Source organism: Limanda limanda, chromosome 15 (genome assembly GCF_963576545.1).
Source record: "Limanda limanda chromosome 15, fLimLim1.1, whole genome shotgun sequence".
NCBI classification, from domain to species: domain Eukaryota; kingdom Metazoa; phylum Chordata; class Actinopteri; order Pleuronectiformes; family Pleuronectidae; genus Limanda; species Limanda limanda.
In genome coordinates, this window is record NC_083650.1 from 24,417,705 (window position 1) to 24,439,555 (window position 21,851).

General features: G+C 44.3%; 1 protein-coding gene across 1 annotated transcript; it reads right to left on the reverse strand.

The window, feature by feature from the left end:
• Window positions 1-5,288: 5,288 nt before the first annotated feature.
• LOC133020541 (NACHT, LRR and PYD domains-containing protein 12-like) lies at window positions 5,289-21,327 on the reverse strand. Its single transcript, XM_061087137.1, has 9 exons — window positions 21,271-21,327; window positions 18,986-19,118; window positions 18,766-18,885; window positions 18,133-18,335; window positions 16,104-17,901; window positions 14,006-14,179; window positions 13,296-13,469; window positions 12,746-12,919; window positions 5,289-6,206 (listed from the first exon to the last, which is right to left on the reverse strand). The coding sequence occupies exons 2-9, from the start codon at window positions 19,027-19,029 to the stop codon at window positions 6,185-6,187; spliced, it is 2,709 nt and encodes a 902-aa protein (XP_060943120.1). The 5' UTR covers window positions 19,030-19,118; window positions 21,271-21,327; the 3' UTR covers window positions 5,289-6,184.
• Window positions 21,328-21,851: the final 524 nt, after the last annotated feature.

A 21,851-nucleotide genomic window follows, 5' to 3' on the forward strand; every position in this document is an offset into this window, starting at 1 on the left:
GTAATATTGGTTTATGTCACTTGTAAATCGACCAATAAACCTGCATAGCAATAAACAAACTTTGAATAAAAAAGTTTTTGCAACTTGAGCATTTCCTAATCTACACTCAGACCAATCAACTTCATTAAAGTTAATTAATACAAGCTTGTAAAAGTTCATGTGTCCTTCAACCCCTGGACACTAAGAGAAGGAAACTCAACATCTAGTATCATGTTCACGTCATAAAGGCTGGAAATGAATTACAGAACTTTATAGACAGTAACACTGAGAGCACATCAGTCAGCAGCTTGAAGCAGCACTCTGTATCTCCACTCAGTTCTATGGCTTTGTGCCCAAATGAAGGTCAAAAACAAGCTCTTCAACTTTATATTCACTTTAAAACTCAAAAAAAACCAGTGTGAAGTTAGATGTGTGTGTGTGTGTGTGTGTGTGTGTGTGTGTGTGTGTGTGTGTGTGTGTGTGTGTGTGTGTTTGTGTGTGTGTACCTGGCTCTGCAGTCGATGTTCCTCACACCTCAGCCAGTTAGTCCAGAGCTTTACTGGGATCAACAGTGAAGACTCTCTACTGGTTGGTGACCACTGCTGTAACGTATGATTGTGAAAACACGTTCTGTTATTAAACACTTGATGAACAGATGAAGATAAAAAGTGAAGCTGTGAGTTAACTCTGTTAATTAGTCCTTTGAAGGCTCTTTGTTCCAGACCTGCTGTTCACATCTGTCTCTGGGATCCGATCACATGACGTCTGTGACCAGGTGTGAACTGACAAACTTAGAGTCATGTGATCAGCAGACGGATGTTAACAGCAGGTGTGAGAGTGAGACAGAAAAACTTTCAGAAAGTTGTGTTCACACTCACCTGCTCACTTCTTCCTTCTGCTCATCCAGGTGAAAATGGATTCTGACCGCTCCTGTTCTCATGCTTCTCTTCCCTGTTAAACCAGTTCAATCTTGAAAACAACCAGTTCAAAGTCCAGTTCATACCCATGAAGATGAAATGGTTCAAAGTTCATGTTTTATTGTGATGTTATGATGTAGATAACAAACACAGATTTTAGATTAGCTTAGATTCAACTTTATTGTCATTGCACAGAGAACAAGTACAGAGACAACAAAATGCAGTTTAGCATTTAACCAGAAGTGCAAAAAAAGCAGTAAAAGTGCAGAGTATTTGCATATGTAAAGTGGAATAAGTCAATAAATAAGATATGTGCAGGAAGATATAGATATGGAATATGAACAGTATTGCTACAAGACTAGCAGCTATAGAAGTAGGTATTGTGGATAACAAACTTAGGATCATGTATTTAGTTAATAATGGACGGTGTGGGTTCATGAATCCAGATCTTCACTTTCACACTGAGTCCGGACTGTGAGCGTCTCCTGGGACTGAGCCGTACAATGTGATTCTTCATGATGTTCAAATGAGACTCATAAACTCTGGAATCAAACAACACTCAGTGACTTCATGTGCTGTGTGATCAGCAGACGGATGTTAACACCAGGTGTGACCCCACTTTATGATTGACATCTAGCACCGTCCAATGGGTTCAGGGGAGCGTGCCATCGAGCTCTCAGTCAGGCTCCACCCCCTGCTCCTCCAAATATGGTTACTTCTGGTTTCAAGAAACCAAGATGGCGCTGAACAAAAAGTCAAAGTGAGGATTCAGAGCAGCAGCTCAACAACCAGCCTGTGACGTCACGTTGGGTTGATACTTGAGTTCAACTTTATTTTGGAAATCTCCTTCAGAACATTTTACAAACTCCATCACACACAAGGTCACAACAGAGAAATTAATTCACACATTACAGATTAAAGTGATTTTCTCTCCGTCAGGTTCTTATGTTTTCCTTCGTCTTCCTGACGTTGATCATCACCTTCCTCAAAGTCCTCTGCTCCGCCCGGACAGTTTCCGGATCTTACCGGGCCTCGGCCAGAAACACCTTCAACACCATCCTGCTGCACGGAGTCCAGCTGTTCATCTGCACGCTGTCGTTCCTCTCGCCCTTCATCAACATCGCTCTCGTCACCACGTGGCCCAACGACCACACCACCATCCTCTTCGTCACCTTCCTGTTCACCAACGTGCTGCCACGTCTGCTCAGTCCGCTCATCTACGGCGTCAGAGACAAGAAGTTCAACGGCCTCATCAGACGACTCTTCTGCTGTCGGTGCTGCAACACTGGAGAAAACAAGGTGGTGGAACCTCAGAGAAGATCAAAACAGGTTCTACGGTGAACGACCTTGAAGATGGTTTTAAAATGTCGTACTTGCTCTGATGATGTAAAAACCTCATGTTTCTTTCAAGGGTTAAAAGACACATTTGGTTTTTTTAAAGACTAATTTGTCAGATTTAGTGACATCTAGTGGTGAAGATGCAGATGACAAGAAACTGAAGAACTGTTCTCTCACTCCACTTCAAACATGTAAAATAAACTTTGATCCTCGACAAGATTTAAGATCATAGAGTTTAAATAAAGATGGCTGACGCGTCCCTTTAACTGTAACAACATCATGTTAAACAAAAGATAAATGACTTTGATCTGCTGGTTCTGCAGCTTGAAGACGTTTCCTTTAAAGAGGTGAAGATCTACCCTGGGATGTGAAACCAAAGTCTGGCCACTAGGTGGCGCCCTCCTCACAGACATGGCTGTGAAATGTGAAATGAGGGGAAGTTGTAAAGTATTTTAGTTTTTCAAATCAAGAGTTGTTCTTTTAAAGTGGTTCACACAATTTTTTTTAATATATAAGACGAAACTGAAAAAAAATGTACAAATAAAATTAATAAAAATTCATTTCACAGTTTTTGTTAAGATATTAAATCTATGTTTGTCTGTGTGTTTGTGTGTGTGTCTTTGAAGATGTCAATAGAACTGAACTCTAAACAAATGCAGGAGGGTGGGGGCAGGAGCAGGGCCGGGTCTAGACAGGCATGTATGAGGGGGAAGCCACAAATCTTGAGGGGGCATTGTGCTTTATTATATTATTATTATTATAAATTGGGATTTAGTTTGAGGGGGCACAACATTTATTTGAGGGGGCCAGGCCCCCTCTTGCCCCTGCCTAGACCCGGCACTGGGCAGGAGCAGTTTGGGCCTTCACTGAATGACTTATAATAACCGTTGCTGCTTGGTGTTAATCTTGAAGTTAGTTAGAATGTGTGTGCGTCACATCGCTGGTCAGTCTCACAATCTGTTTGATAAGAGGTCTGATAAGGCTCCTCACCATTTCCTGATTCCAGTGCCAAGAGGGTGGAACTACGCCTGCGCACCATCAAGGAAGACTCCCCTTCATTATTGACCAATCAAGTTCTACCTACTGTTATAAAATATATCAACTGCTGTCCATGCGGTGCGACTCGTGGCTGTGCTTTGGGTCCCCATTGCTTTGCTGTAACTTTTCATACCTTTTCATTACTTCTTAGTAAATACTTGTTGAACCAAACCAAGACCAGCTCTTCTCATATTTGGGATAAAAGAACACGACAATGTGAGATTAAAGGTTAAATGTGTGTAGATCTTTCTTATAAATATTAAAGACATAAAAACTGCTGTTGTTTAGTGTTTTCTTCTTTTATGAGACCGAGCAGCTCTTCATCATTTCACCTCATTTGTGTTACTTTACTGTTTTTCCTCTTCAAATAAAAACAGAAAATTAAATCTGGTCAAAATATATAAGTAAATAAACACATCATCTATTGCTTCATATAATAAACATGACTTTCTTTATTTCCGTGTTGAGTTGTTGTTGATGAGAGGAAACTTGAACGTTGTGTCAGCTGAGTGAAACTAAAAACTCTGAGCTGCTTGTGTCTCTGTGGTTTGAGAGAAACATGAGAGTCATTTAAAAAACTGATGAGTTGATGACACCTGGGATTTAATTTAATATTTAAATCTCATCTGAGACACAAAATATTAATAAACTGAAGAAGCTCGTGGATATTTCAAACTTATTATTACTGTGTCTGTGTGAGCAGCTTTAAATAAAGATATTAGATTTGAATCAACCACTGGGCGGAGCTAACACATCACAGAAACAACCATCAGAGAGAGAGAGAGAGAGAGAGAGAGAGAGAGAGAGAGAGAGAGGTGTTAAACTTGAACCTAAACCTGAATCTATTCTAAACCTGAACCTTAAAGTAACCAAACACTAAACTGAAGCTGAAGCTACTGAGCTGATGAGCGTCTTGTGAACGAGCAGCAGATTATATCAGATTATTCTACTTTCTGATCCTTTTCATTCAGGATTAAAGGTTTTGTGTTTTGCATTTAAATGGTGTTGTTTGGTGAATGAATGAAATCAACTGATAAATAATCAAAAATAAATGTATTGATCTGCTGTCAGTCTGTTTATATTGAGACATATTGATCAGATGTAGAATTTCATTACGAGCACAAGCTTTTCCATATTAGTATAAAGTAAATCCCATCAATGTGTTTGATGGAATTCTAACGGATCCTTTGGACAACGTGTTGTTCACACTTTGTGTTTGGTCACCGTGACAACAGCCTGGTGCACAGCTCCATGAAGAGATGATGGTCTCACACTGCTGCAGAGGAAGTGGACCTCAGAGCTTCAACATCTGCTGGACAGATGTTAGAGCAGCGTGTTCATGAACATGGCGTCACAGTCACATGTTACACTGACACACGTGTGTTGAGGATCATCACAAAGTCACATGATGACCTCTCCACACAGTGAGAACTGGAGCCTGTCAGGAACTGACTCTGTCAAACATTTCTGATCCTGAAGTCACAAAGAACTGAGACGGGCTGGAACAGGAAGTGACATCATCATGTTCAGACAAGTGTCTCCACAAAATAAAACAAACTGTTCAACACAACAGGCCCAAAATGTCCACTGTCTTCAGGACATCATCTCTCAGACACTTTCTGTCCCTTGTCTCTGCTGTGAACCTCCCATCATCAATTAATTCCCAGCATGCAGCTGTTCCCAGAGGCCTGCTACAGTCTCCCCCTGGTGGTTGTTCTGAGGTGGTGGTCGAGAACGTACAACAAGAATCTTCATCTACGTTTGTATAAAACGTCCTCGGGTCAGTTTTCTATTAAATATGGTAAAATTATTATTAAACAGTTTCCCCCAGAGACTTAAAGATGCTCTGCTCTTCATCGACTCTTCTTTATTCTGTAAATGTCTCATTCACTTTTCTTCTGGTTGTTTCCATTATGTCAAACTGGTGATTTTGTTATTTTACCTGCACCAAGGACGAGATGTTTCCACCTGTTTGTTTGAAGAGGAAAAAAAAGCAGAGTCATGATTCCAGTGAAGTCGGTGGAAAGATGTTTATTGAGCATTAAAGCAGAGACAAGTAGAAACAGAACTTTTATCTCTGAGACGTTTTTATCTTGTTACATTACATTTCATTTAAGCTAACGTTTTTATCCAAAGCGACTTACAATAAGTGCATTCAACCCCGGGAATACAAACCCTTAACAGCAAGAATCAAGAAAGTACAATTTCTTCAAAAATAAAGCAAAAGTACAACGTGCTATAAGTAAGTGCCATTTAAGTGCTAGTAAAATGCTATATATATAATTTTTTTGTGGTTTCTCACAGAGGAAAAGATCCATGTGTTTGACTCATAGACTTAATATAAAAGCTTTGACTGGGATGTGCTGCTGTTATACTGCAGCGCCACCTGTGGGTCAAAAGTAGAAAAGCCACCACCTCTCTGCACCTGATGCAGAAATTAAAAACGTTCCATTTTTAAGTCCAGAGTTTTGATCTTTTGGTTCAAAGAAAAAAACTCTGATTTTAAACTCAAAGTGATTTTAATGTGTTGAACTTTGTGTTGAACGAAATCAATTTGTGACGTGAATCCAGGAACTTTAAGATCATAAACAAACATATACACAGAATGTGGTTCTACACACATAGAGACATAGTGAGGGACAAAGGTGGAAAATAATAAACACATTCTTCATGTGAATAAACACAATCCGGACAAGAAGGTTGCTGGTTTGAATCCGGTTCAGATGGGTCTTCCTGTGTGGATTCTGCATGTTCTCCACGTGTTTTCTCCAGGTGCTCCGGCTTCATCTCACAAACACATGCAGATTAGGGGTTGTGTAGATTGGAGACTACACACAAGCAGCTGCTGCTTCAGCCTCTGGATCCTCAGGACACAGCTCAGCCTCCGTCCACACACACTGTCCTCTTCACACTCAGCTCCACTCAGACCCCCACCTGTTGAGAGAAGAAGACATCAGTGTCACAGAGACTCACTTCATCAGCTGTGAGTCAGTGATGCAGCTCATCCAGTAGAAAGAGCAGCAGGGACTTCAGTCCTGTTCAGAGGTGGAGCAGCTTCCTCTCTGCTTCATGTTCACGTGTTGGAATGAACACGCTAAGAGCTCAGTGTGTGTCCTCTGCATGTCAAAGTGCAGAGTGGACACCTGAGAGGTGGATTTACTGCTGTTACAGGTGAAGACATGTTTCACTGTGTGTTGATGAACATCTGCTTCTTACAAACTGGGACCAGATGAGACAGATGGACCTCAGCAGAGGTTCTGCTCTGTAGAAAGAGCTCCTGGTTACCATGGTGATGATGAGAGGCTTCAGTCCCACTGATCTCAGAGCTGTGACAAAGATCCACCTGATCAGTTCTTCACTGATGAAGTGAGAGGACAAACTGTCTCAGATCAGATGAAGACGACACGTCTCTGTCCCTCGTGTGAGGCTGTCAGCTGTGGTCCAGCTTCACTTCCTGTTCACATGAAAACAACAACAACTGTCGTCTTCACGTCAACTCAATCACATGATCCCAAGCAGCTTGTGGCTCGTCTGATTGGCCGACTGTTGTCTCTGTGTTTCTGTCCAATACCGACGTCTGTCCTCATTGTCCTCTCACGGCTTCACTGAGGAAACACTGAGGCCTGAACTACGAAGACACTTCAACATGTCCAGGAGATCTTTCTGAGATCAGCTCAACTGAACCTGACAGACACAGTCAGGCTAAGTGGTCACATGACGCTGGCTGTCAACTCGTTAAGTTAACTCAGGTTTTCCTCATTGAGATCTGAGCGTACACATAAAAGGGGCGGGATTTACCGTGTGTGACCAATCACAGACATGGACAGTTTGACTGACAGCAGAGCCTCATATTTCACAACCAGGATCAAACTGTTCTATAATAAAAATCAGAGAAGAACAAACACATGATCCAGAATAAAAGAAACTCAGTCACAGCTGCTAAATGCAGGAAGAACATCTGGTAAAACATCTGGGATCCTGTCAATGTGTAAGTTACAGCGCCCCCTGGTGGCATCTGGTAAAAATATATTACGTGACCACGACATAATAACATGTGTGAACAAGATAAATAACTCGAGGGGACGAGATCTGAATCTGTTGTTTACTAACAAGACGATTGAAAGAGAAGAAGACACACACTGTCTCACTGTCTCTGAGGACACACACTGTCTCACTGTCTCTGATGACACAAACTGTCTCATTGTCTCTGAGGACACACACTGTCTCACTGTCTCTGAGGACACACACTGTCTCATTGACTCTGAGGACACACACTGTCTCACTGTCTCTGAGGACACACACTGACTCTGAGGACACAAACTGTCTCACTGTATCTGAGGAAACACACTGTCTCACTGTCTCTGATGACACAAACTGTCTCATTGTCTCTGAGGACACACACTGTCTCACTGTCTCTGAGGACACAAACTGTCTCACTGTCTCTGAGGACACACACTGTCTCACTGTCTCTGAGGACACACACTGTCTCACTGTCTCTGAGGACACAAACTGTCTCACTGTCTCTGAGGACACACACTGTCTCACTGTCTCTGAGGACACAAACTGTCTCACTGTCTCTGAGGAAACACACTGTCTCACTGTCTCTGAGGACACACTGTCTCACTGACTGAGGACACACACTGTCTCACTGACTCTGAGGACACACACTGTCTCACTGTCTCTGAGGACAAACACTGAATCCGAGGACACACACTGTCTCACTGTCTCTGAGGACACACACTGACTCTGAGGACACACACTGTCTCACTATCTCTGAGTACACACACTGTCTCACTGTCTCTGAGGACACAAACTGTCTCACTGTCTCTGAGGACACACACTGTCTCACTGTCTCTGAGGACACACACTGTCTCACTGTCTCTGAGGACACACACTGTCTCACTGTCTCTGAGGACACAAACTGTCTCACTGTCTCTGAGGACACACACTGTCTCACTGTCTCTGAGGACACACACTGTCTCACTGTCTCTGAGGACACAAACTGTCTCACTGTCTCTGAGGACACACACTGTCTCACTGTCTCTGAGGACACACACTGTCTCACTGTCTCTGAGGACACACACTGTCTCACTGTCTCTGAGGACACACACTGTCTCACTGTATCTGAGGAAACACACTGTCTCACTGTCTCTGATGACACAAACTGTCTCATTGTCTCTGAGGACACAAACTGTCTCAATGTCTCTGAGGACACACACTGTCTCAATGTCTCTGAGGACACACACTGACTCACTGTCTCTGAGGACACACACTGTCTCACTGTCTCTGAGGACACACACTGACTCACTGTCTCTGAGGACACACACTGACTCACTGTCTCTGAGGACACACACTGTCTCACTGTCTCTGAGGACACACACTGTCTAACTGACTCTGAGGACACACACTGTCTCACTGTCTCTGAGGACACACTGTCTCACTGACTGAGGACACACACTGTCTCACTGACTCTGAGGACACACACTGTCTCACTGTCTCTGAGGAAAAACACTGAATCCGAGGACACACACTGTCTCACTGTCTCTGAGGACACACACTGACTCTGAGGACACACACTGTCTCACTATCTCTGAGTACACACACTGTCTCACTGTCTCTGAGGACACACACTGTCTCTGAGGACTCACACTGTCTAACTGACTCTGAGGACACACACTGTCTCACTGTCTCTGAGGACACACACTGTCTCACTGACACTGAGGACACACACTGTCTCACTGTCTCCGAGGACTCACACTGAATCACTGACTGAGGACACACAATGTCTCACTGACTCTGAGGACAAACACTGAATCCGAGGACACACACTGTCTCACTGTCTCTGAGGACACACACTGACTCTGAGGACACACACTGTCTCACTGACTAAGAGGACACACACTGACTCTGAGGACACACACTGTCTCACTGTCTCTGAGTACACACACTGTCTCTGAGGACACACACTGTCTCACTGTCTCTGAGGACACACTGTCTCACTGTCTCTGAGGACACACATTGACTCACTGTCTCTGACTACAAACACTGTCTCACTGTCTCTGAGGACTCACACTGAATCACTGACTGAGGACACACAATGTCTCACTGACTCTGAGGACAAACACTGACGCTGAGGACACACACTGTCTCACTGACTCTGAGGACACACACTGTATCACTGTCTCTGAGGACACACACTGTCTCACTGTCTCTGAGGACACACACTGTCTCACTGACTCTGAGGACACACACTGTATCACTGTCTCTGAGGACACACACTGTCTCACTGTCTCTGAGGAAACACACTGTCTCACTGACTCTGAGGACACACACTGTCTCACTGTCTCTGAGGACACACACTGTCTCATTGTCTCTGAGGACACACACTTTCTCACTGTCTCTGAGGACACACACTGTCTCACTGTCTCTGAGGACACACACTGTCTCACTGTCTCTGAGGACACAAACTGTCTCACTGTCTCTGAGGACACACACTGTCTCACTGTCTCTGAGGACACACACTGTCTCACTGTCTCTGAGGACACAAACTGTCTCACTGTCTCTGAGGACACACACTGTCTCACTGTCTCTGAGGACACAAACTGTCTCACTGTCTCTGAGGAAACACACTGTCTCACTGTCTCTGATGACACAAACTGTCTAACTGACTCTGAGGACACACACTGTCTCACTGTCTCTGAGGACACACACTGTCTCACTGTCTCTGAGGACACACACTGTCTCACTGTATCTGAGGAAACACACTGTCTCACTGTCTCTGATGACACAAACTGTCTCATTGTCTCTGAGGACACAAACTGTCTCAATGTCTCTGAGGACACACACTGTCTCAATGTCTCTGAGGACACACACTGACTCACTGTCTCTGAGGACACACACTGTCTCACTGTCTCTGAGGACACACACTGACTCACTGTCTCTGAGGACACACACTGTCTCACTGTCTCTGAGGACACACACTGACTCACTGTCTCTGAGGACACACACTGTCTCACTGTCTCTGAGGACACACTGTCTCACTGACTGAGGACACACACTGTCTCACTGACTCTGAGGACACACACTGTCTCACTGTCTCTGAGGACAAACACTGAATCCGAGGACACACACTGTCTCACTGTCTCTGAGGACACACACTGACTCTGAGGACACACACTGTCTCACTGTCTCTGAGGACACACACTGACTCTGAGGACACACACTGTCTCACTATCTCTGAGTACACACACTGTCTCACTGTCTCTGAGGACACAAACTGTCTCACTGTCTCTGAGGACACACACTGTCTCACTGTCTCTGAGGACACACACTGTCTCACTGTCTCTGAGGACACACACTGTCTCACTGTCTCTGAGGACACAAACTGTCTCACTGTCTCTGAGGACACACACTGTCTCACTGTCTCTGAGGACACACACTGTCTCACTGTCTCTGAGGACACAAACTGTCTCACTGTCTCTGAGGACACACACTGTCTCACTGTCTCTGAGGACACACACTGTCTCACTGTCTCTGAGGACACACACTGTCTCACTGTCTCTGAGGACACACACTGTCTCACTGTATCTGAGGAAACACACTGTCTCACTGTCTCTGATGACACAAACTGTCTCATTGTCTCTGAGGACACAAACTGTCTCAATGTCTCTGAGGACACACACTGTCTCAATGTCTCTGAGGACACACACTGACTCACTGTCTCTGAGGACACACACTGTCTCACTGTCTCTGAGGACACACACTGACTCACTGTCTCTGAGGACACACACTGACTCACTGTCTCTGAGGACACACACTGTCTCACTGTCTCTGAGGACACACACTGTCTAACTGACTCTGAGGACACACACTGTCTCACTGTCTCTGAGGACACACTGTCTCACTGACTGAGGACACACACTGTCTCACTGACTCTGAGGACACACACTGTCTCACTGTCTCTGAGGAAAAACACTGAATCCGAGGACACACACTGTCTCACTGTCTCTGAGGACACACACTGACTCTGAGGACACACACTGTCTCACTATCTCTGAGTACACACACTGTCTCACTGTCTCTGAGGACACACACTGTCTCTGAGGACTCACACTGTCTAACTGACTCTGAGGACACACACTGTCTCACTGTCTCTGAGGACACACACTGTCTCACTGACACTGAGGACACACACTGTCTCACTGTCTCCGAGGACTCACACTGAATCACTGACTGAGGACACACAATGTCTCACTGACTCTGAGGACAAACACTGAATCCGAGGACACACACTGTCTCACTGTCTCTGAGGACACACACTGACTCTGAGGACACACACTGTCTCACTGACTAAGAGGACACACACTGACTCTGAGGACACACACTGTCTCACTGTCTCTGAGTACACACACTGTCTCTAAGGACACACACTGTCTCACTGTCTCTGAGGACACACTGTCTCACTGTCTCTGAGGACACACATTGACTCACTGTCTCTGACTACAAACACTGTCTCACTGTCTCTGAGGACTCACACTGAATCACTGACTGAGGACACACAATGTCTCACTGACTCTGAGGACAAACACTGACGCTGAGGACACACACTGTCTCACTGACTCTGAGGACACACACTGTATCACTGTCTCTGAGGACACACACTGTCTCACTGTCTCTGAGGACACACACTGTCTCACTGACTCTGAGGACACACACTGTATCACTGTCTCTGAGGACACACACTGTCTCACTGTCTCTGAGGACACACACTGTCTCACTGACTCTGAGGACACACACTGTCTCACTGTCTCTGAGGACACACACTGTCTCACTGTCTCAGAGGACACACACTGTCTCACTGACTCTGAGGACACACACTGACTCACTGTCTCTGAGGACACACACTGTCTCTGAGGACACACACTGTCTCACTGACTCTGAAGACACACACTGTCTCACTGTCTCTGAGGACACACAATGTCTCACTGTCTCTGAGGACACACACTGTCTCACTGTCTCTGAGGACACACACATGGACCTGTCTCCAGGAAGCTGACTGAGGTCATCTGGTGTTTTGGGGACAGGATGAGTCTGGAGACATTGAGATGTTCTGGGTGAGTTAGAGATCAACTGAACCAACCAGACGTTGATTTAAACTTCTCTTATCCGTCCCTTTAAGGAGAGTGTGCACCACACAACAGTGGAGAGTCACTGTTGTCAGTGGGCGGAGCTTTTATACGGGTTGATCTCCAACTTAACCTGGATTAGGTTAGCCGTTAATCAGAAGTTACCATGGTGATTTACCTCGTTAAGAAGTTTCGTAGGAGCTTCGCAGGACTAAAAAAACTAAACCTGAAGTTCACCTGATAATCACAAATCCTGCTTGGTAGCACAGACCCTGGACCTGTGATACTGACCGTGTTTAGTCAAATACTGATGAAAGCAGCGTGGACTGACTCCACCCATCTACTGACCTCAGAGTCTCCAGTCGACAGGTTGAACTCTGCTGTAGATCAAACAGCTCCTTCACTGCTGAGTCCTGCAGGTTGTTGTGTCTCAGATCCAGTTCTCTCAGATGAGAGGGGTTTGACCTCAGAGCTGAAGCCAGAGAAGAACAGCTGATCTCTGTCAGACTGCAGCTCCTCAACCTGGATAAAGAATAGAATTTTGAATTAAACTGATTTCATGTGTAAAAATAACAGACACGTATTCATGTGAGCACAGACTCATAACATGGAAGATAAATATGAAATCAGACATGTTGGACCAAAAAACGAGTCCTAATTCAGTAAAAATATATTATCTGGACCCGGTCTCTGTCCTGCAGATCAGTTTAGGAAATCCAGAACTAAACTCAGTGTTTTAACGAGTAGCTGAATATTTAAAATGTCACAAATTAATTAATGAATTGATTCAAGTTATGTATGAAGAGGCATTATGTTAAATTATAATTAAATTAGATCATTGGGGAATAAATGCTGTTTTATAGATATGAGATCTACAGAAGTCAGTCAGTGAACTGACCTCAGAGTCTCCAGTCGACAGGTTGGACTCTGTAGAAAACCACACAGCTCCTTCACTGCTGAATTCTTCAGGTCGTTGTAGCTCAGAACCAGTTCTCTCAGATGAGAGGGGTTTGACCTCAGAGCTGAAGCCAGAGAAGAACAGCTGATCTCTGACAGTCTGCAGCTCTCCAACCTGGATAAAGAAATATGAATATTTGAATGTGTCCTCCTGTTGTTGTGGATCGTCATCATGTCAACACAGACTCTCAACATGCTGCTGACCTCAGTCCAGTCTGTGACCTGAAGATAAATATCAGATCAGACATGTTGGACCATTGTTTCATTCATCACCTTCTTCTCTGTGTGTTGGTCACTGAGCAGGTTTGTGTAATTAAACACTGTTTAAAGTAGGGACGGCTCCTGATGTCACTTCCTGTTTGTTTCTATACTTATCAACTGTCCAACGTGTTTCAATAAGAATGTGTTTTATTTTGAAAACCTGAAGAGGACGAGTGCTCGGCCTCAGTCCACATGTTATTTACTGACACTTTCTCAGTGATCAGGATCAGGTGAGTGCTGGTGAATGGAGTTGATGAGGTGGACGTGACTGACAGGCTGGGTGAGGGACAGATGACTGAGGGACAGTGAGCAGAGCAGAACTGAGACAATTTAAATAAATAATGACCCAATAAGAAAGAAAGTCTGAAAAGAGAAGAAGGATTTAAGGACCTCAGAGTCTCCAGTCGACAGTTTGGACTCTCCAGTCCAGAACACAGCAGCTTCACTCCTGAATCCTGCAGGTTGTTTCCACTCAGATCCAGTTCTCTCAGATGTGAGGGGTCTGACTTCAGAGCTGAGACCACAACTTCACAGTGAATCACTGAGAGTCGACAATCACCTAGTCTGTAATTAAAGAAAATATCAAATCTGTGAGAATTAAATCAGAAAACACAACATTCATATAAAACATGATCATTTGACCCTCACCCTGGTAAATCCCCTCTTTGTTAAAAACTCCTGAAGAGAATCTTTTCAGATTAGGTCCAAGCTTCATTCAGACTAACAGAGGAACTCATTAGATTCAGTTGGTCCAAGGTCAAAGGTCAAGGTCACAGAACATGTTCATGGCCTCTTGAACATGATATCTCAAGTCTGTCTTTAGGTGATTTCTTCACATTTATACCTAAAGATAAACTGATTAGATGTCAGTGTTCAAAGGTCAAAGGTTATAGTGACCTCATATTATTGTGAAGTCAACATGTCAGGAACCTGGAGGGACGGACACTGCACTGGTTGGTGGTGGAGGACAAACGCACGATGGGAACTCTAGTATGACAAGAAAGAATAAACTATATTTCCTGCTTCTTCATTTTAAATGAACAATCAGTGATTCTCATCAGTGATTGTCTCCTCACTCTGTGCTAGCTGTTTGCTCAGATATATTTAGAATAATCTCCCTGGGACCCCACATGGTCGTATGTCTGAATCCTCAAACTCCAGAACAGTAATCACCTGGGATTTCACTCTCCACATCTGATCTAGTTGTTCTCATATGTACATGAGAACAATGAAAATGTAATAATAATAATAACTTTATTCCACATACGAATGCACACACACACACACAAACACACACACACACACACACACACACACACACACACACACACACACACACACACACACACACACACACACACACACACACACACACACACACACACACACACACACACACACACACCCCAAAATAATAAGGATCATTTAAAGGGGACATATTATGAAAATTCCACTTTTGTAGTGCTTCTACACGTTAATTTGGGTATCTGGCATGTCTACCGTTCCAAAAACTCTTGAAAAAAAAAAGTCCCGCGATTTGTTGTGGTTCCTCTCTCTCAGAAACTATATGCTAGAGTGCGTCGAATGGGAATAGACTAGATTGTGACGTAACAGTTAATTTCCCCCCCCCTGGAGGCGGAGATCTGGCGGAGGAGGAGACCAGGGTAAAGTCCTCAGGGGGGGGGGGGCTGTTAGCTGGGGAGCTAGCCGAGGGGGGAGCTAACCAGCCCATGGAGCTGGGTGAGAGGCGGAGGAAACAGAGCCTGCGGTTGGGGTGAGTTACCTGCCACAGCCCCCTCCTCAGCTCGGGCTCGCTGGGGGGCTGCTGGCTCCATGTCAGCGGCTCGCTTCCTGTGGACGTGTTGCTGTCCAGGTACGAGGTCGGAGCTGCTTCACTGTGTTTATGATGATTAAGCCGCCTAGCCCGGCAGCCTCAAGCACGGAGCCGGCAGCCTGTGTGTGTGTGCGCTCAGAATATATGCCCTGTATGAATAAATACACACATATCTAATGCATGTATTTAAATAATGTACATCTTTATCAGAAGGTGTAGTAGTTTGAAAATTGTAGCTTCCATGAAGAAACACAACAAACAAATACAGAAATATATGTGTAGGACAGTGACTTAAAATAATTTTAACAACCTTAAATATGCTAAGGAGAGATTTAAGACGTGAAGACGGATGTGTGTGTGTGTGTTTGTGAGTGACAAGGGGGGGGCCGGGGAGGTGAGAGAGAGGGGGGGGCGGGTCACTCAAAACAGGTCAATCTGAGGAGGGCTGTTTTAGACAGGGTAAAAAGGCTGCTGTTTTAAATGATCCTTGTGGTATTTTGACCAAAAAATGTTACAGACATTTCATTAAGACCCCAAGGAACCAAATCAACTTGTGGTAAAATGGGCATAATATGTCTCCTTTAACACTGAGTGTATTTTAAGAACGACTCATCTCCACTGATTGAACATGTTATTGATCATGTCTGGACTCACCGAGCCTTCCTGCAGTTCCTCACAGCTGGGATCAGTCTCCATGAACCAATTTCTGATGTGTTGAACTTCTTCAGGTCCAACTCATCCAGAACCTCCTCTGACATCTGCAGCATGTAGGCCAGAGCTGAGCAGTGGATCTCAGAGAGTTTCTCCTTTGATTTGTTCTTTAGCGTCAGGAACTGTTTCATCTGCTGATGAACTGAGTGGTCGTTCATCTCAGTCAAACAGTGGAAGATATTGATGCTTCTGTCAGGAGAAATGTCATCACTCTTCATCTTCTTCAGGTTATTGATGACTCTCTGGATGATCTCTGGATTGTTCTCTGTCAGACCCAGCAGGCCTCCTAAGACTCTCTGGTTGGACTCCAGACTGAGGCCGTGAAGGAAGCGAACAAACAGGTCCAGATGACCATTTGTACTGGAGAGGGATTTCTTCATGGTTCTCTTCAGGAGCTCATTCAGGGAGAAGGTACTGTATGTGTCCCCAAATGTTCCCAAGAAGTTGTTGATTTCTTCTGTGTTCCTCTCGTTGTGACAGTAGAACATGTAGACTGCAGCCAGGAACTCCTGAACGCTCAGATGAACAAAGCAGTAGACTGATTTCTGGAAGATCACACACTCTCTTCTGAAGATCTCAGTACAAACTCCTGAGTACACCGAGGCCTCTGTGACATTTAGACCACACTGCTCCAGGTCTTCTTGGTAGAACATGATGTTTCCTTCCAGCAGATGTTTAAGCGCCAGCCTCCCCAGCTTCAGGAGAACGTCCCTGTCAGCCTCCGTCAGCTGCTGTGGAGTCGTCTCATGTCCCTCACCGTACTTCTTGTTCTTCCTCTTTGTCTGGATCAGCAGGAAGTGTGAGTACAGGTCAGTCAGGGTCTTGGGCAGCTCTCCTCTCTGTTCTGTGGTCAACATGTGCTCCAGAACTGTAGCACTGATCCAGCAGAAGACTGGGATTTGACACATGATGTGGAGGCTCCTGGACGTCTTGATGTGTGAGATGATTCTGCTGCACAGCTCTTCATCACTGAATCTCCTCCTGAAGTACTCGTCCTTCTGGGCGTCAGTGAAGCCTCGTACTTCTGTGACCCTGTCGACACATGCAGGAGGGATCTGATTGGCCGCCGCAGGTCTTGAGGTTATCCAGATGAGAGCCGAGGGAAGCAGATTCCCCCGGATGAGGTTTGTCAGCAGCACGTTGACTGATGACCTCTGTGTGACCTCAGACACAAGCTCCCTGTGGTTGAAGTCCAGAGAAGGTCTGCTTTCATCCAGGCCGTCAAAGATGAACAAAGGTTTACAGACAGCGAGCGTCTCTGCCGTGAGCTTCTGTAACGCTGGATGGAAAACACGGAGCAGCGTGAGGAGACTGTGCTGCTGGTCCTTCACCAGGTTCAGCTCCCTGAACGAAAGCACAGTCAGCAGACCCACATCCTGGTTCTCTAAACCCTCTGCCCAGTCCAGAGTGAACTTCTGCACCAAGAAGGTTTTTCCAACGCCAGCGACGCCGTTGGTCAGGACGACTCTGATGCTGCTCTGCTGGTCAGTGGAGGCTTTAAAGATGTCGTGGCACCTGATGGGAGTGTCGTGGAGGATCTTCTTCTTGGAAGCTGTCTCAAGCTGCCTCACCTCATGTTGAGTATTAACCTCTTCACTCTGTCCCTCTGTGATGTAGAGCTCAGTGTAGATCCTGTTGAGGAGGGTTCTACTTCCTGTTGCATCACTTCCTTCAGTCACATGTTCACATCTCCTGCTCAGACTGAGCTGATGTTCATCTAAAACCTCCTGCAGACCACGATCTGCTGAAAGACAAGAAACAATGTCAGAGACAGAGAATCTGAGAATCTGCTGATTGTTTTCATCAGATACAGAAAAACTACAGATAATGAAAGTTTTTTAACTTTGTGCTTTTCTAACGATGTTAAATGTTGAAGCTGTATGAAGGAAAAAAATAAAACCACATGTGCTGTTGTCAGAAGTGAAGACATCAGCAGACACATGTACAGTGCTGCTCTGACCGGCTGTCTGACCTCGAGCTCCTGTTCTGGATCTTTTTCCACACTGGGGACAGGAGGAGTCTCCTGAAGAACCAGACTGGTCCCAGTATGAGGTGATGCACTGTCTGCAGAACCAGTGTCCACAGCTGGTGGAGACTGGATCCTTCAGGACGTCCTGACACGAAGCACAGCAGGACGACTGCTCCTCCTCAGAAACATGACTCCTCTTCCTCTCCCTGTGAAGACATTTCCTGATCACTCACAGGTCCCAGTCACAGGTTGTCATTACTTCTGTCAAGGAGGTTTTGTTTTCAACCAGTATGTTTGTGTGTTGGTTGGTTCGTTAGTGGGATTATAAAAAACAACAGATTACCAGTAAACCTGGGGGAAGGTTGTGGGGGGGAGGGTTCCTCTTTCACAGACATGTGCAGAGGACCGATGTTTACTAGTGTGTGGAAATTGGTGCAGATCCAAATCAAAATGAGTCTAGTGGATTTCAAAGTGGTTTCATAAGGAGCGTGTTGGTTCTTGGTGGAGGTCTGAGCTCTTTGAGTGATTCTGATAGATTAGTCACCAACTTCAATGAAGCTGTGTCCTAATGCAGGGGCCACACTAGAGGAAACTAGATCCTCTTCAGAGCAGGTCACAGTAGAAACAGTCTCTTACTCTGTGAGTGAGGGTCCAGGTTCATTACTGAAGTTTGGAGGATAACCTTTGGACCAGTCACTCTTCAGAGACAGACAGCTGGACCCTGGAGACTCTGCTCTCAGTCTGTGGTCCTGACCTCTGCAAACACAAACATGTTTTTATTCAGAACACATCATTCGCTGGTTCATTCTGTGAGGATTCAGTTTGGAGGTTCACATGTTTGCAGCAGGTCTCTTACTCTGTGTGTGAGGGTCCAACTTGCTTTGAATTGTCCGCTCCCATGTTGCACCGGGCCGGCTGCGGCTCAGTTGTGGTTCGCTGGTCACGCTGCTCTTCTAGATATTCAAGGTCTGGTCTATTTCCTTCTGGTTCTGCGCTCAGTTTACAGCAGAACACAGTGAAATCATCTTTCACACCAGTTTCAATGTTTATCTGTTGAAAACTTCACAAACAAAAATATTTGCAACACTTCCTGTAGCCGACCCATTTCCAAATAAAAGCACTGTTTCGGTCGAATGAATCAATTTATATATTTTTAAATGTTTTTATTTTGAAATCGATGCAGGGCTTCATAGTTTGTAGTACTGGTATTTATTTGAGTACACAGGACGTCTTATATACATGGCAATACAGTGAAATACCATTATTTTTGGATTCAAATTTCAGTCAATCACTCGATTTATTCAGCCAGTTTCAACCATTTCATTGAGAACAAAATTAAATTAACAATATGAATATATTTTTTAGGGTACCAGCCAATAAAGGTGTGGAGGTGTACTATTGTACAAGTACAATAATAAAGTTTCCTTTCATGTAATATTGGTTTACGTTGTTTGTAAATCCACCAATAAACCTGCATAGCCATAAACAAGCGTTGAATAAAAAAGTATTTTTGCAACTTGAGCATTTCCGAATCTACACTCAGACCAATCAACTACATTAATTAATGAATACAAGCTTTTAAAAGTTCATGTGTCCTTCCACCCCCGGCCACTAAGAGAAGGAAACTCAACATCTAGTATCATGTTCACATCATAAAGGTTGGAAATGAATTACAGAACTTTATAGACAGTAACACTGAGAGCACATCAGTCAGCAGCTTGAAGCAGCACTCTGTATCTCCACTCAGTTCTATGGCTTTGTGCCCAAATGAAGGTCAAACACAAGCTCTTCAACTTTATATTCACTTTAAAACTCACACAAAACCAGTATAAAGATATATGTGCGTGTGTGTGTGTGCGTGTGTGCGTGTGTGTGTGTGTGTGTTTATCTGGCTCTGCAGGTCTGTGTTCCTCACACCTCAGCCGGTGAGTCCTGGGGTCTCATTTATAAAAGAGTGCATAGGATTCATACTAAAAGTGTACGTACGTACAAAAGCCGGAAATGGCTTACGCAAAAGAAAATTTTATAAAACCGTGCGCACACTCACCTGAAGGCAATGTTCACCGTCCACCTGGAAACGTTCGTACGTGGATCTGCCTCCAAATCCGCCCTCCACACGCCCACTTACAACCATAAATGGTGAATGCACGGCGTGAATATTAAATGATGCTGCTGACCAATGGGTTTCCACCGTGAGTCCTGACGGAGTCACCACATCAAGCGATGTGAAGAGGAAGTGAAACTTTCTGACACTGACATCAAGGTGTTTGTTAGTGAGGTGGAGGTGAAGAGCGACTTTATGGGACAGCAGTGATGTCACTAATAAAGAAAATACACTGATACTCTGCTGCTGCTGCTGTGGATAACACACTGTGTGAGATCAGAGATCACATAACACAAACACAATGTGTGAGATCAGACATCACATAACACACTGTGTGAGATCAGACATCACTGAATCCTCACTTCCTCCTCGTCCTTCTATTCGCTTGCACACATCGAGCAGAACCCCGCTCCACTGTCACGGCAGTATTTATTTATTTAGAGCATCGGGTCGATTCCCTCCCATCAGTGGATCCTCACCTCCTCTGGGATATTATTTGGAAAGTTTCCTCATTTCTTTTAAGTAATCTCCAGTGCGCTCTGTGCACCTGATGGCTCCGTCCCGTTCACTGCAGTGATCTGATGATACACGCACAGTGTTAGAAGATATTATTAAATCCTATTAATGACTCGGCTCCGTAACTCGGCTGTTAAATCCAATCTGAACCTAATTTGCTTTAAGTTGTTTTATATTTTTAAATTAAAAGGCTCGTGTGGAGCAGATACGTCGCGTGAGCAAAACTAAGCTGCTGGTTTTAATGTAAATTATGAATTGGATCAATAATCTGCTGCAGTTCACCACCTCACGTCTGTGTCTCCAAAACGCTCGTAAGCATGGGTCTAAGTTTGCGTAGAAATACGCACATTTTTCCGTCAAGTTTGAGTTTTACTGGGATCCACAGTGAAGACTCTCGACTGGTTGGTGACCACTGCTGTAACGTATGATTGTGAAAACCCGTTCTGGGGATCCAGTGAAAAACACTGACACTGACTGTTAAATAATATGAAAGAATAATATAAATGTTGCTGAACACTCACCGGCCTCAGACTTTACGTCTCCTACGTCTTCTCCTCGTGGTTAGAACAAGTCTGAACACTTTCACTTTCACTGCAGGCTCCTCCTCCGCTCGGTAGTTACTGGAAATCACATGACACTGTGTTTGTGTGTGTGTGTGTGTGAATAGTTAATGTTCATAGTTCACCATTTTAATTCGGAACTAGTTCATAGTTCTGTTCATTTACAAGATTTAAGGTGGAAAGTGAGAATTAAAGACTAAACTTGTTTTTTAAAGAAAACTTTATCCATCACTACCCCTTACCTTAAACTATTCTTCATATGTATCAATTCCTAAAATAAATGTTTTAATTTTTTTTAAATTTTCGCTAATTTTTCCTGTTTATTTATTAATACCCTGCGAACAAAAGGCACAATATATCATAGTGCTATGCATTGCTATGAAACCAATTATTAGGCTAGACCTTAAATTCTATCATAAAATTAAATTAAACATTTTTTTTTATAATAATAAAACAGCCAAGATATACTGTTGAGTCAGTCCTTTCAGAGCTTTAGAAGTAATGTGTTTCTGATCTCCTTTAATAAAGGAACTAACCCACTT

Coding starts and splice junctions, on each gene's coding strand:
- LOC133020541 (XM_061087137.1), bottom strand. CDS start 19,029: ATGGGAGCGGACAATTCAAAGCAAGTTGGACCCTCACACACAGA. Junction 17,902..18,132: donor ATCCAGAACAGGAGCTCGAG/GTCAGACAGCCG, acceptor GTCTTTCAGCAG/ATCGTGGTCTGCAGGAGGTT. Junction 6,207..12,745: donor TGTCGACTGGAGACTCTGAG/GTCAGTAGATGG, acceptor TTCTCTCAACAG/GTGGGGGTCTGAGTGGAGCT.